Below are 16,308 nucleotides of genomic sequence, written 5' to 3' on the forward strand. Positions count from 1 at the left end.
CGTGTTACTATAATTTATGAACTTAACAATATTACAGGGTGGAACGAAGTTAATGTAAAAAAATCTATGTGTTAAACTATTATGTATTGGTGACAACATGGCACCAGTTTAGTCTTCCATACCCTCTCAGATAGGGTATAACAGACAAATAATGATGTTTTTATTATGAAGATTACCTTTTCAACGGATTGCCATGGCCATACAAAAAGAAATGTCGCCAGTATCATTGGATCCTCACCCGCAGACGACGACCTTTTGTCAATATTTTATTCATAAAATTCTTGTAAAAATTTGTATAGGTACTATCATTAAATCACTGTTGTTTACTTAAAAAAAAACTACAATGTTTTCAACGTATTTGTATTTGCTTACTTACATAAAATGGCTTTAAGTCTTATAGCCATTTTATGTAAGCAATAAGTGCACTATACAGTACCTTGTTTTTATTTTGAATTTACTGTTATTTTCAGAATCCTCATCCTATTCACCATAGTATAGTACTGAGTAATTGAGATAAAGCATTTGTATACACGCTTATTCTGCAATGGAAGTTTGAATTTGTGATTTTTGAGAAGAATTCAATAACTTTTACAGTACATACTTTTTATGCTAAACTTGACTGTAGGGACTGTCAAATATTATCTTTCTTGTTATTGAAAAACATTAAATATCGTTTGCGGTGTTAGTTCTATGGTACATCCAAACGATGTGCAAGATTGACTCAATGCAAAATACACAGCTTGGATGATGATAATTATACTGATGAGTCTTATTGGCTCGATGGCCTGCCAGGTCGCCAGACCCATTGGACTTTCTGTGTGGCTATCTAATTTGGTCTACTCATCTGCAATGGACGATAATCAGGAAATTCACAACCGGATAATGAACGATTGCTAATCACCGAAAGATGTGCTTGCTTTGGATTTCATATTTCACCTTCTTGTGAGCACTTCCTTCCCTCTCGGGTTGCAAGTGCATGTGCTACGGCCGAAATTTGAAAATGTAATCTAGTGCTACAAATTTTCTTAGTGAAATACACAATAATTTTTATCCTCCTCAAGGATACAATCCTTTTACAGCTCAACATACTATTTCAGCTGAATACTTTGGAATTGAGATGAGCCTGTTTCTCAAACTGGCGGCATATCTCAACTTCACTTGGGAATTTATACCCCTGAAGGCCCCAGGAAGGTTTGGCGCAATGTTGGACAATGGGACGATGGTGGGGGGAGTGAACCAGGCTATGCGAGAGGGGGCGGCCGACATTACCTTCTGTAACATCTGGCAGCGGGAACTGTCCAGCAACAACATGGACTTTGGACCACCTCTTAACATGGTAGGAAGTCTGGTTTGTTGATTATTAGTATAACTGTGATTCTAATGTATTAATTTTTTATTTTCTATCCCGGTTTTAGAAACTAAGAGCTTTAATTATATTAGATTACATTTGTTGTTTTTAGTCTGTAGGGTTGTTGGGGCAAAATGCATTAGGTGATACAAACATCTTACCTACTCAAGAAGTACAGAGTACAGGCCACAACAACAAAGGTTATCTAATGTGATGACAGTCTTAAGGGTGCGCTCTACCCGTCTGGCGCGCGCGAATGCAAAGGGTTTAGTTCTTACTGATTGTAGCCCCAATTGTGAACCGATTTAAAAGATCTTGTTTTCATATTTTTCGTTAAATATATTTGTAGTTTTGCCGTTTTTTTAAATTTTGATAATTTAAAAAATGTTGGGCTCAAAGATTGGTAAAATGTTAAAATGCGCGTTTTTCATCATAAGTTTTAACGCATACAAATATTTTTTTAAGAAAAATAAAAAACGGAAAAAGTTAAATAGATTTTTAAAAACAAGAACCTGCAGTTAGTTTACTAAAAAGTTGAAGGATAACTATGTAATCACCCAGACTCGAAAGGCTTACATGTGCTCTTCATGGAGCTGTTCAATGCAATGGTTTAGGGACATCGGCGTTCGGCAACTTCGTATTGAGAAATCCGAGCTGAGGTAGAGCGCACCCTTAAGCCTGGTATTAAACCTGGTTGACAAGTTGTTCAAACACTTATCTTTCACTACTTTAACTTGCTGTTATTTGGACATATTTTTGGAGTTCATTTGAAATGTATACCAAAACAGTTTACCATTCTAAAAATAGTTTACCCTATTACATTCATTTACTATCGTTATTCAGGGTTATGAGACGTACTTGCTAAGCTAGAATCTGTCTTGAATTTTTGCAATAAGTACACTTTGTTTCAAATAAACACAGTGATTGAGACTTGATGTATCAAAGTTGAACTAGCTGCATTGTTGTTTCAGATCTACGTAACATTCATAGTAAGACGGCCCTACATGCTGGTGGACCAGTGGCAGTCACTGTTGATGATCTTCACTGTCCATGTCTGGTTGACTATTGCTGCAACATTCCTGGTCATCACCTTGGTATACTGGAGAGCCTGTCATGCTTTACCTCTAGTGGCAAGGAAACCTAGTAAGTTGAGGCCTGCAGATTACCGATAGGATAAGCATTGGAGTATATTCCTACTTATTAGAATCCACAAATTGCACTTAGAAACCGGATTTGGCATTATGTGGCCATCCTAAGACTTCAAATATACTTATGTTTACTGTAGTAATCTTCATCTTCTGTTTAAGACCATAAAAAAAAAAATAAATAAAAATAACTATTACAGACCGTTTCACCGTGCTTGGCGTGTAGGGGAGGCAGTAAGAGAGAGACAGAAAAATACAAAAACGTAAACATAAAGCAAACTAATTTGACAGCTGATGCTAGTTCACAACTTCAGTATTTGAACGTGACTGTACCGTACATCGAGGCGTAGTGGGGGAAAGCTCTCAGTGCGCATGCTCCAGCGAGGCGCCACGCACCGTGACACTATCTGTATCTACACACATATTTAAGACAGGGTAACACAATACATGCAGACATTGAATCTGTAAGAAACAAACGCCAAGTAAGTAATCCATAAAATTATAGGAGAGCAAGGTCATCTAGCAGTAGAGCGCAGGGATATCCCCAAGGTCAAACCAAGGTTTAAACTATTATAATATATGTACCATATATATCTATATATTTAATACGCTAGGCATATTTTTGTCATACAGTAATTGTTTTGGAGTGGTGATGCTACCGATCACCATCTCCAAGGTGTTGTTAGAAAGTTCTTAGCATGTAGTTTTGCCATCAAACAAAAAAACTTTGGAATTCCATCAGGGCTCTGCCCCAGTGGCCTTCAAAGTTCCCATGTTATTCTTAGGGATAAAATGTTTGTTTACATTTGAACAGATGAATACTTTGAAATTGACACTAATATTTGAAACAGCTGGTTATACTAAAATTTTGCACAACATAAAAACATAACCAAACAAACGTTCGGCATAATGGAGACTATAACACGTTGACCAGGACGGCCAATAGGAGGAGGCCGACGAACTTAAACTGGTTAAACTGGTAGACGCGAACGAAATACAAATAATACTATTGTCATTGATAGCCCGATAGCCGAATACAGCAAGCACCCTTCCGTGTTGGGTTTAAGTGTGCTCTCCAACAACCGCCTGAAGATTTCACATTCAGCTTAGGACTGTTGGATAATCGCTGCATAAGCTGTTGATTTTGGAAGCCAAGGAGGCGGGTAGGACTACATCGGAAACAGAAGAAAGGAGATATTTGATGAGTGGCAATTGCGTTGGGAGTAGAGTGTTTTATGTTAACGTTTTACGTTAACGTTAAAGGTAAACGTTCGGATATATACCTAACATCAGAAAGAGACTGGAACAAGATTGGGAGATAGGCCATTTAGTACAGTAAAAATATGTTTTGACCCAAAAAAAATTAGCACAACCGGGGAATTTGGTACAGATGTTGGGTGTATCTTCATTTTGAACATACTAAAAGTCCCCTAAAATTGAAGCTGTGCTACGGCCGCCATTTTCCAAAATGGCGGCATATTTCTGTATTTTTCGCTATGGTGACTTTATTTTTAGAGATACAAGAAAACGCTAAATGTACAAAATGTAGGTCATCTAAAAATACACATTTTTTGTATTTACCCTTTTTCTCTAAACCCAACGGTTTTTGAGTTATTTGTTATTAAGTATTATTTAGTTTTTTCTATTTATCAAAAATAGGTGAAACACATGGAAATTGACCGTTACTTTCAAGGATTATGATAATTTATCCTATTTAGTTAAATAGTGCGATACTATAAAATCTAAAAATTTAAGCTTATTTTATGAGTAAAACAACTCTACCACAGCAAACCTGCAGACTCAGCAAATTTCCATTTGATTGGATGTTTTATTTAAATAAAATTAGATTCAACAGGTACCTAGGTTTGCTGCTACAAGTAGGTTTTTATAGTGTGCTTTTTTTTAAGTAAAATATCAATACATTACTATAAAATAACTAATTTTCCAAGTTTGATAAAAATATATCAATAAACAAGCAAACTGCAACAGTTAACTAATTCATAAGAATAGCATGGGAGTTTTAAATTTGCAATAAACAAATTTGAATAGACAAATTTTGGTTGTGTTTACTAAAAAGATGGCGATTAGTCACGATTAGAATATTAACCAAATGGGTTTTCAAAAGGAGATGGAGCCTGTTATTTAAGTAATATTAATTCGTACCAAGCACCGAAAATATTGTATGCAGTAAGGTGATCTACCATATTTTGTAAAGTACGCAATAGTCATATTAATATTTTATCTTAATTTTTTACCCATTTAATAGTTAAAATTTTAGTATTTTGATGGCACCACCACACTAACTAACTATACTTGACATCCCATTGTAAATTTGGAAGGGTGTTTTTCGTGTCTGGTTCATGTTGGTGACTAATTAAGTATGGTAAAGTATAGTTAGTTTTATTTATCAAAAATCGGTGAAACCCATCGCAATCAACGGTTACTTTTCTAGGTTTACGACAATTATTCATCCCACTTAGTTGATATCAGAGTGATAGTGGTAGTGCCATCAAAATATTAAAATGTTAATTTATTAAATGGGTAAAAATTAGGATAAAATATTAATATGACCACAGAGAAGTAATATAAACAGAGTTAATATCTGTGTTGCGCGTAATCCGTGTCCCCAAGTAGCGAGCGTGTCCCGACTTGACGTAGTTCACAGAGTACATGACAGGTCGCGACAGCGCTGCGCTACGCTCACTACTCCGCTGCCAGCCGCTGAACAAAGTACAGGTTACGGTTTCAACTGTCGTTCCAATAATTATCAAGACCTTTATTTGAAACCTATTCCGTTAAATGCAGAATGAAATAAGCTTTCCAAAGATACCAAATATGAAATAAATATTTATAAACGTGTTCTCGTAAAGCTAATTGTTAGAACTGCTCCGTTTCCCACAGTGTACACTAGGGCAGTAACATTATGTGTAATCACAGAGAAGTATAGGTGCAATGTTAAAATAGCTGAAAGGTATAAATAAATACTTAATGATTTGATGCAGACAGTGACCTTTAATAAGTAAGTAATTACCATATGGACATATATACGGAGAACTATACGGTAGTTGTATGATTAAAATAATTCAAAATGTAAATTGAATGTTTTAATTAGGGCCGGGAAATTTTTATCTTTGCTGTGTTTTCGCTATTAAATGTAATATGTGTTAATTGGTAAATTTTTAAAATATAGCCTATTCAACTATGGATACATGCATTATTACAAAATGTTATCGTAGAAAGAAAAACAAGTTTAAAAGTACATTACACACTTGAATGATATTCTAAAGAGTTAAAAATAATGAACTATCTTGCTTATAATACGTATTTACATTGAAGTTGGTTATGCAATAAAATTATTTACAGTAATATACAAAATCTTCGTTAAACAACTTACTCACGTAAAACAACGTAAACAAAACACACGCTAAGTTTGAAGTCAAATAAATAATAAACGTTTTATACATTCCTACATCAAATCGTTCGACACTTTTTAATTTACATAATATTAAAATAAACATTTGCAAGATAATTAAGTATATAAACATTAAGTGGCTTTTATTAATAGCCAACCATTATTATTTAAATACTATTTAAAGTAACAACAGATTTATCAGTAAAGAAAGATTAAAACCCGGATGTACGTAATAGTGTACAAAAATCAACAGCCCTATACGCAAAACGTTTAAAACCGACTTGAACATAAAAATATGATAGTGTTTTACTGGTTTGCAAAATCAAAACTAACTTTGTACAATGTATTAAGACTTGTTATACTGTAGGAATTCACACTCTTAAGTTTGAAGTTAAATAAATATAAATTACATAGTTTTAGACCTTCCTAATTAAAATCGTTTGAGGTCCATTGATTATACAATACACATGATTTAAAAATAAGTGTACGAAATAATCCACTGGTATTGCAAAAGTTATGCCTAAAAGGTGTACCGGTAACAACTTAACAACTATCTAGTAAAACAATTTTCTCCTGACACATTTTTGTACATCCTTTGATGATCTTTGTTTCTTACGCGCAATTGGAAGAGATAACACACACGAACGTCTTTTAATTTCGTACCTTAATTTGATGAACACGAGTTTGTCAATGCAAAATGTTCGGTGGATGTAGCATTTTTCAAGCCACCCAGGAAAGACTTCGTTAACTTCATTTATGCAAACAGAAACTAAAATTTTCTTGACGCCAATGCTTGTAATTAAACTATTTACATTTCTTTCAAAGGCACTCATGCAGATGTCCATCACATTGCGAAACTCACTAGACGGCACTTTTAAGTTTCCAAAATCTGAGGGTATTTTGGTGCTGTACGCTTTGAAGTGTACAAATAACTCATCGTTATTTTCCAGGAATTTATTTTGTTTTGAACACGACTCGGAACATTTAAGACAGGAGTATTTCTTTTCTAAGTGATATAAAATAACTCCGCTTAAGTAAGTTACCGCGTTTGCCCTGATCAACGAGTCTTCTTCAACCGAAGCACTTGCACCTTGAAGTGATGATTGTTGTTGGTCGTCTGGTGCGATGGGCTCGAGGTCACTGTCCTCGTCAGAGGGGTTGTCACATGAGGGTGAGAGTGAGAGTGAAGGTCCAGGTGCAGGGTCGGTGGTGGCGGTGGTCAGTGGTGCTAGTGGTGTCGTCAATGTCAGCAGCTCGTCCTCGTCTGGTTCACAATTAGCTGATTCAGCCGGTCGCAAGAGGCTCGTGGCAACACGGGATCTCAGTGCCCTTAGAACAATAACATTTCTAGTAATCTAACTTGAAAAATAACTCACAAATTGTTAAAGTGTTGTCTTTTATATAATATGTAAATCGATGTAATTCTGAGCTTCTGCATAGACTTTTGTTGAACAATGCGAGAGAAATGTTTATCAATGTCCATAATAACAGAATGAAAAACTAACTAATCATTATAATATTAGAAAACATATAGTTTGTATGTTAATTTGTTTTGGGCTCAATCACGAATTAAGAGCGGGTTGAAATTCACAGTGGCTATAAAGAGTATTGTGGGAAGTGTTTTTGTTTGTTTGTTGCAAAATGTTAGCAATTGTTTAGTAAGAAATTAATGTATTTTCCAAATTCGATCAAAAAACGTTCATAAACAAGCAACAAATTAGTAAAAGTATACATGAGTATATATATATAATATAAATTAGTACAAACTGATCAAATACTATCGTTCACCCGTGCGCAATTACCAAATAATGTTATAGCCGAATGGCATCATACCTGTTGCTTTAAAATTAAAAATAGTTTTCTCAAAAGTTCTTGAAGAATTTGCAATATTTATTGTGGTTTTAGTCATTATAATATAGGCTCAGTTAAAATTATAACCTATACTTAAAAAAATGTTATGTGGAAATATTAAGCTTAAATTATTATAATCCCGTTAAAAGGGAATAAACAAAATATCTCTATTAAATAAACCAAATGCAATATTTTTCACTTAAATTATTTGCGTGACATTTTTTGTAATAATATAATGTGTACTGGTGATGATAAATATTTTATTTATGTTTGTTCACACCTGCATTTATTTTTGATTTAATTTTCAAAATTTTATTTTGTGTGGTGAAATTTGTTTAGTATAAAAAATAGAACAAATATATTACCTTGAAAACTGAGCTGGAGTCGGGTCCAGGTTCCAACCACCTCGCTGACGGATGATGGAGAACTCGTTCTCGAGAGGATCTTGGTTCAATCGAGCCGTTAGTAGGAATGAGGTATTTTCTTTTTTCAGATCATCCCATAGCTGGAGTATGCTATGTTTGATGGTCATTTTCAAACCCAAGAAACATGGCACAATCTTTTGTTTATCGTTCTTGGTTATCACTCTTAGTTGATCGCACCATGATCTAATACCACAAAGGAATTTTTCTGTGGTGTCATCCCTCATGTTTAGTGCACAGCTCAATTTATTTCCACTAAATAAAGTTTTACTATTTAACGCGTCAAATGTGTTGTTGACGGTCCCAATAAATCGAGCTGTCTGTTCAGCCGCACCGCCGAATTCGGGCATTTGAGCTGCCGTTAATAACGACGCTTGTGTCGTATGGCTGAAAACCTGAACAGCCAGTCTCACGTTCATTTTTTCTCTTGAGGTTGGATTGACGTGTTTTTCGCTCAACTTTACGTTAAGGCGTGCTTTGACTATGTCGTTTTCCTGTCTTTGGTCAAGTGTAAATAGTTGCTGTATGTGTTTCCATTCAGCGATGCCGTCTTTAAACTTAATTGCTTTGGCTTCCATTAATCGGTTTCTAAAGCTTTTGATGAGGTGTGGAGCGTCATAAACGGCATAAATCTGTTGTCCATCAATTATTAATTTAGGGTCGTCTGTTGTGACTTTTAGAAGAGATAACGCTTTTCTATTTGGTGCTCCCTGATCACACACAATTGCCCGTACCCGAAGCCCCGTAGCTAGTGTTTTTGAAACTGTATTCTTCAAAATACTAGCTATAGCCTCGCTTTTAGTCGGACCACAGGAGAAAAAATGAGCAATCGGAAGTTTCCAGCTCTTCTTTAACCCTCTTACCATGAGTAAAAGAGCGTGGTTTGCTGGCTTTGGCTCGGGAAATTGTCCATGGTTTTGAAATCCTAGGACGCAGTCCGATTTTCTGTCATACTCAAGACCTTTTTTTAAATTAATTTCGTCCATTAACAGTACGACGTCTTTTTCTGACTCAGGCATGTCCTTTACCCTAGATTTCAGCAGTGCAAAGAAATTTTCATTCAAACCAGGTCTTATATCAATATTAGATAACCATCTAATAATAGTTTGTCGTGATGGCAATCCTCGAACTTTTAACGTCGTTCTCATGAATTGGTAGGCAGATGGAGATTTGTAATAAAGAGCAATTATCATATTTCTTTCCCGGGGACTGTACTGGCATTTTCTTCCTAAGTGTTTTTGTAGCATACTGAGAAAAGAATTTGGTAAATTGTCTGTGGAAATCTTTTTTCTAAGCCTGCTTATCATAGCCCTTTTTGTAGCTGCTATGCGTTTGTTGGTTTTGTTTGACATTCTAGTTTTAGTGTCTGGTAAGACAGCTTGCACACCTATACTTCTACACTGTTTAGTACAGCTTGGTATTTTTATTAATTTTGGCTTTGATATGCATCTAGGTGTTACTTCTACTTTGTATTCCGAAATATCACTCTGAGTGGATGTACCTGGTGCGCCGTGTTCACGGACTTTCCAACGATTTCCTGATGGGGAGTCAAGAACCGTTCCTCTCGTGGTACATGGTCCATGGTGTACACGTGGTCTTTCAGGAGTCGTAGGATCGTCTGCATCTTCTCTCGGAGATTCCCTCGGCTGAGGCACTGCATTTTGTACAAGTCTTTTCTTTGATTTGGTGAAACAGGAAGGTTGAAAATGGTCCTCACAAACTTTCTTGTGGCGGAAATTTTTGGCTACAGAATCTAATATGGATATATTTTCAGTTCTAACTACCCATTGATGGAACAACTCGGGATTTTTATCGGGGTCCGGAAAACTAAAAAACCGTTTATTAGGATTGTCTTTTGCGGCATTACTACATCCGGTATACTGACACCGAATCCGCGATTCTTGTTTCGGCATGTTATTAAATGGTTAAGCTGATTGATTGCATTACTAAATAATAAACAGTCACTACTATACCGCACAAACACTATTTCGTCGTATTCACACACCCGAAGCGCGACAACATTCTACGACAGAGGCGACTTTCACACTAACTGAAATTGTTAGAGACAAGGGTGGACCTCGGACAACAACCTCGGTTTACAACCCCCACGTGACTTTAACAAAGGACAGCACACACCCTTAACAGTCCATCGGGCTTCGGTTGAGGCTGTCGCGTCGTCCTAAAAGCCTGACTCAAGTTGTGTGATACTTTTTCAACAATTCTTATTATTTGTAGTAATACAGTAGTAACTTTCGTAACTAAGGCCGAAAACAAAGTTTTGCCAGCTCGAGATGATTTTCAAGTTCGATACTGATATGAAGTCGAATACATAGGGTAATTGAGAAAATTTATACAATAAATGCACACAAAAAGTCAACAAAAATTTAAGGCTATGTGAAGAAATATTTAACGAAAACAGCAGAATAAATAATAGTTGCTAGACAGAACAATAAAACAAGTCTACTGCAATGCACTGCTCGTGTATTTAATACACATTAATAAATAAAGGAACAACTGACTTTTGGCCCTATAGGGATGTAAAAACCTGCTCGGCTAAAAACTGACGACGACACAGCTGGCATGGGCAGCAAAATGTAGCTTTCAGCCTCCAATTAACGTTTGTAAAACAGCTAAAAACCTCATAGTGTGATGAAGAAATTAATTATTTATATTCTTTATGCAACTACAGCTGTTGCACCTTGCTACAATTAACTATAAGTTGCTTACGTACTATAAATTTGGCAATGGCCAACATATTAGGGACTATGAAAATGTTAAAAAATTGATATTCAGATAATTTCTCAGGATGAAATAAATATTTATCCCTCGTCTTTACAGCTGCTAATCCAATTTTTTGCCGGTAGAAGACTGATACTATAATTTATTTTCTTTTTTTAATTTTCAATTCAAATATTCTTTATTTATACGACTGTACAATGGTGTCAAAGTTTACAATAAGAAATAGAAATGACGACAATCCTATATATAACAACCGTTATACTATTTTTTTCTAAATTAAAAGTAAATTACTCAATGTTTGTGGTATGTAAATTCATTTTCCGACCAATTGATTGAATTTTATTATAAAGGTTTTTATTAGCGTGTTTTATATAGGCTAATAATGTAATACGCAAGCAGTTTATTGTGGCAATTACTCTGCAGTTCTAAAACAGTTGTAGGCAAGTATGTTTTATCTATGGTAATATTCAAAAAGGAATTCTTTGTAGAGGGTAGCATGAACTATAAAAGAACGTCTTGCTTAACACTCTTTTGATTATTTAATATATTATAATTAAAAAATCATAACGTTGATAATGTCCTGGGTTGTTAATACATGATTATTTTAATAACATTGTGGTCTTTAATATGTCATGAAAATAACGAAAAGTTAAAAGACCTTAGGTATTCGTACAAATGGTACAATTTAAACGCCAACCGGCCACCCATAGTCTTGGCCTATGAACACCAAAGCGACACGTTACGTTCTCTTCCAGCTTGGAGTTGAGTAAATAGTGGAATTTGACGAGCAGGAAGAGCAATTGACATGCGCGCGCTACACTGCGGGAAAAATGTAAACTAGGGCTACCGCGCAACAGCCTTCCCATATCCTTCTTCACTCTGTTTATATTACTTCTCTGTGATATGACTATTGCGTAGTTTACAACATATGGTTGATTTCCTCACTGCATACATTATTTACGATACTTGGTACGAGTTAATATTACAGTACTTAAATTACTTGCTTCATCTCCTTATGAAAACTCATTCGGTTAGTATTCGAATCGTGACGAATAATCGCCATATTTTCAGTAAACACAACCAAAATTTGTATATTTAAATTTGTAAATTGTAAATCTTAAGCTACCATGCTATTATTATGAATTAGTTAACCGTTGCAGTTTGTTTGTTTATAGATTTATTATGATCAAACTTGGAAAATTAATTATTTTATACTAAGTTATTGATATTTTACTAAAAAAAAAAACACACACTATAATAACCTACCTGTAGCAGCAAACCTAGGTACCTGTTGAATCTAATATTATCTAAATAAAACATCCAATCAAATGGAAATTTACTGAGTCTGCAGGTTTGCTGTGGCGGAGTTGTTTTACTCATAAAATAAGCTTAAATTTTTAGATTATATAGTATCGCACTATTTAACTAAATAGGATAAATTATCATAATCCTTGAAAGTAACGGTCAATTTCCATGTGTTTCACCTATTTTTGATAAATAGAAAAAAACTAAATAATACTTAATAACAAATAACTCAAAAACCGTTGGGTTTAGAGAAAGATGGTAAACACAAAAAATGTGCATTTTTAGATGACCTACATTTTGTACATTTAGCTTTTTCGTGTATCTCTAAAAATAAAGTCACCATAGCGAAAAATACAGAAATATGCCGCCATTTTCCAATATGGCGGCCGTAGCACAGCTTCAATTTTAGGGGACTTTTAGTATGTTCAAAAGGAAGGTACACCCAACATCTGTACCAAATTCCCCGGTTGTGCTAATTTTTTTTAGGTTTATGGAATTTTTCTCTTATTTTTACTGCACTAATTATGAAACGCGGTTTGTCACAAGAAGACATGGACAATTTCAAGGCGAATTTGTGAAGATTTCACATGGTGGAAGAGGAAGTATGTAGATGTGGAGAAATAAAAACCACGAGTCACGTATTTATAAATTGTTCACTTCAGGAGACAAATAGGAGAGAGTCTTGGATAAGATAGGTCTAGAGATGAGAAAATGATGATGAGTGACAAGGAAACAATTGAGACATTTAGAAAAGTAGCTTGGGAAATATAAAAAACCAGGGATACATACAGGCGGTAAAATTTAAAAAAAGAAACAAACAAAAACTAAGAAAGAAAAGGAATGAAAACTTGCCCATGAAGAGGAGAGGAAAGGTTAGAGTGAATCCAATGATTCCTATCACACAGGGCGGTATGGGTAAGGGAGTCGTGCTGTTAGGCTTTTGGACACGTGTCTGGAAACCTATTGCGGCTATGAGTGAGGCTATTTGTAGAAACCACTATTTACAATAAATGTTGGTTATATCGATCTGATATGTACATCTTGAGTATTTCCATAATCTTTAAGTCGAATATTTTAAAGTCTTCAGAAATTATGACTGTTATTCGTTTTAAAATAATGCCTGAAATACTTAGCAATTGCTCAAATTCGAGCAACAGGTACACTAGTATATATTACTAAGTTAAATGAGTAATCTAGCAAGTTATCATGTTATAAGGTTGGACAAACTGGGTGGTTACATATTTGACTTGTATTTTTTGACAACTTCCGTTCCTTCTCTTAAATCATGTCAAGCAATGTGACTGCCGAGTATGATGTAACTTTTCCGATTAAATCTTTTGTTTAACAACTTGTAGTTTTTCACTACCCTCAGTGTCCAACATAAACCCCACCAATCACCAAATAGCTTTGGCTATGTAATAATGCCGCAACCACTCAAGGGCTAGCCTGAAGTAATGTGTAAAACGGTTCTGGGCTATAACCTTTTGATCTGAGATCTGGAGGAAATCCCTACAAGAATAGACGCTATACTATCTGTTTGGTTTTTACATGTTTTGTCCAGGTCTGGTAGAGAGTGCTGTCATGATGTTCGGTATCCTGACAGTGTCGTCGTCCTACACTGTCCCCGTGTCTCTCACCTCCCGCATAGTGTCTCTCTGGTGTTTCTTCTTCGCCCTGTGGTTAATGACCGCAGTCACTAGTTGTATAGTCACTCGCCTCACGTTGCCGCTTTACTCTCCCCGCATCAACACTGTTCAACAGCTGGTTGAAGGAGGCTACTATTGGACCGATCCTTCCTATTCCTATAGTAATCAGGCAAATAAGGATTTCTTCTTTGATTTGAGTGTGAGTAAATATTCAAGATCTAAGATTTGAATGTTTTTAATGAATTATCTTTTGGGTTTCCTATAGCTTAAGGTAGTTTTTTTTAATTTTTTGTATGAAACTGATTTTGTTTTCCTATGTACGGTATTGTTTAAGAATGTTTTCTGAAACTGATCTTAAACCAGTAAGGGCTCTTTGTAAATTAACATCTCCATTGAACTCAGGTAATGTCCAATGGAGCTATTTCAAACCCACTGTGGCTTTTTCATCCTTGCTAGTTTCTACCCTAAGCAACAATGAAATTTGGCATAGTAGCCGTAAACAATGAGCAAGAAAATCTAAAAGTTTGGATTAAATTCTGTGATTACTTTTATGCAGGAAGGAACCCTCTGAATAAATTTGTCAGTTGACAGATATAAACTATATACATGTAATACATAAGACGTGTCCATTTGGCCCGGGGAGACTGTAGAAAACTGTACATATTTACAGATGCCGAAAAACAGATGTTATTAAGTTTCTGTTGAGGCAATGAATCTTTTGAGAAAACTTTGCTTGCTGATTGTTGTGTATATCTATTAGTTTGGCAGTCTGATGTTTAGTCACAACGCAACATGATCTCCTCTTTGTTCATTGTATCAAACAAGCCTGGTGAACGAGCACAGTTTGCCTACATCATACAAAATGCGTAAACATTGTGCAATCGTTTACATTTACAACCACCTCTGAACATCCAACACCTTTCATTCTTATTATCTACATCCAAACAATTAACTCCATTTTACATCTGTCAACTGATGATGGACTTCAAACAGCGGTTAATACTTGGTAGTAATATGGATATTTCCACATAGTTTTTAGTCCCTATGGAAAGACCAATCGTCTCTCAGGGGTTGGAAATGGCTAGGATAGTATGGTAGTGGATTAAGTAAGTATTCTGTCTCTGAACTATCCTGCGAACTAGCCACACGTAGTCATCACTCTCAGCTTCAATTCATATGGAATTTTTGTGGGTTTAAACCGTCATAGATTGGAATTTTCAGTCATTATGATTTAATTAATTGATCTTCAAGTAGCGCTAAGGCCTACTGTATACAATTTTCAACATTTTATTTAATTAGTTAATTTTGCAACCCAAACTTTTACTATTCAAAATTTTTGAGTCAAATCAAGTATATATTAAATTGGTATACTAATAAAGCTTTTAAACACACTTTGAAAACAATATAGCATTGATGATTATATTTCTACAGAAATTATTACTTACTTTTCACACTTAATACCTCTCACAGATAATTTGTTGTTGCAAAAAGTATCCATATCACAGTCAAACTTCGACGCTTCTTTTTTCAGAACAAATGGCACAATACATTTGAAAACCGCTATGAGTTCATACCTCCGGACGAGATACAATCACATCTCTTGACTGACCGCAACATTGCTCTCCCAGTCCAGAGGTGGGGGTTGGAACATGTCCTGCTGAGTATCCCAGGAATAAACTCTACGACTGACCTGAGCAGCTTCCGGGTAATGCGAGGCTATACACAGACAGCATTCACATCATTCGGTTACAGGAGGTCTTCCGGTTACAATGAGGCTTTCAACAGAATCATCCAGCAGTTCATTGAGTTTGGACTGTGGGAGTACCAGAAACACAAATTAACGTTTTTACGCATAAACAGAAAATATCTACTGGAGGAAAAAGACAATCACGACTTTGGCGGCTTGCAGCATCTCTCGCTAAACAACTTGTACCCTGCGTTTGTGTTGCTTGTGATCGGACATTGCGTTGCGTTGATGGTTTTACTGATAGAGCTGGTTTATTGTTACTATTTAAAAAAATTGATTAATTTTTGGTGGGAATAAATCAAGTTTCTTTATTTACTCCAACTATATCATAACTATCTAATTTTTTATCATTACTCTTTTTAAGTAAACAACCTTTGTGTGAACATTTTGCATAAGAGATCAAATTGTGTGTGTCGCTAGCCTAGAGGTTAGCATTCCAGACAAGGGTACGAGAGGGACGGGGGAGATTCTTTCATATATCCGCGTACATTTTTTTGCACTACTTTTCCTTAAAGTATTTATGATTATCACAAGCGAATATATGTGTCACTGTTGTGGATCCTTGAGAAAACAAATTATGTAAAAGGATAATAATGGTGGGGTGGATAAATCAAGATTTTCTAAATTTTTTAAGCTTTCTGTCCCAAAACAGAAATATTTTTAAAGAACTTTTAACGAGTACCTAGAGTAATG

At 35.3% G+C, this 16,308-nt stretch overlaps 1 protein-coding gene across 1 annotated transcript; it reads left to right on the top strand.

Moving 5' to 3' along the window:
* The first annotated feature begins 1,117 nt into the window (after nt 1-1,117).
* LOC129003669 (uncharacterized) lies at nt 1,118-15,912 on the top strand. Its single transcript, XM_054431968.1, has 4 exons — nt 1,118-1,336; nt 2,320-2,491; nt 13,784-14,067; nt 15,400-15,912. The coding sequence occupies exons 1-4, from the start codon at nt 1,118-1,120 to the stop codon at nt 15,910-15,912; spliced, it is 1,188 nt and encodes a 395-aa protein (XP_054287943.1).
* The last annotated feature ends 396 nt before the right edge of the window (nt 15,913-16,308 follow it).

This window comes from Macrosteles quadrilineatus, unplaced genomic scaffold (genome assembly GCF_028750875.1).
Source record: "Macrosteles quadrilineatus isolate MER2022 unplaced genomic scaffold, UCM_ALF_1.0 Scaffold_9__3_contigs__length_116548681, whole genome shotgun sequence".
In the NCBI taxonomy this organism is placed as follows: Eukaryota; Metazoa; Arthropoda; class Insecta; order Hemiptera; family Cicadellidae; genus Macrosteles; species Macrosteles quadrilineatus.

Bases quoted from the DNA above. Each gene is read 5' to 3' on its own strand.
- LOC129003669 (XM_054431968.1), top strand. From the start codon at position 1,118: ATGAGCCTGTTTCTCAAACTGGCGGCATATCTCAACTTCACTTGGGAA. The intron at 1,337-2,319 runs GTAGGAAGTCTG...TTGTTGTTTCAG, and splicing joins TTGGACCACCTCTTAACATG to ATCTACGTAACATTCATAGT. The intron at 2,492-13,783 runs GTAAGTTGAGGC...TGTTTTGTCCAG, and splicing joins TCTAGTGGCAAGGAAACCTA to GTCTGGTAGAGAGTGCTGTC.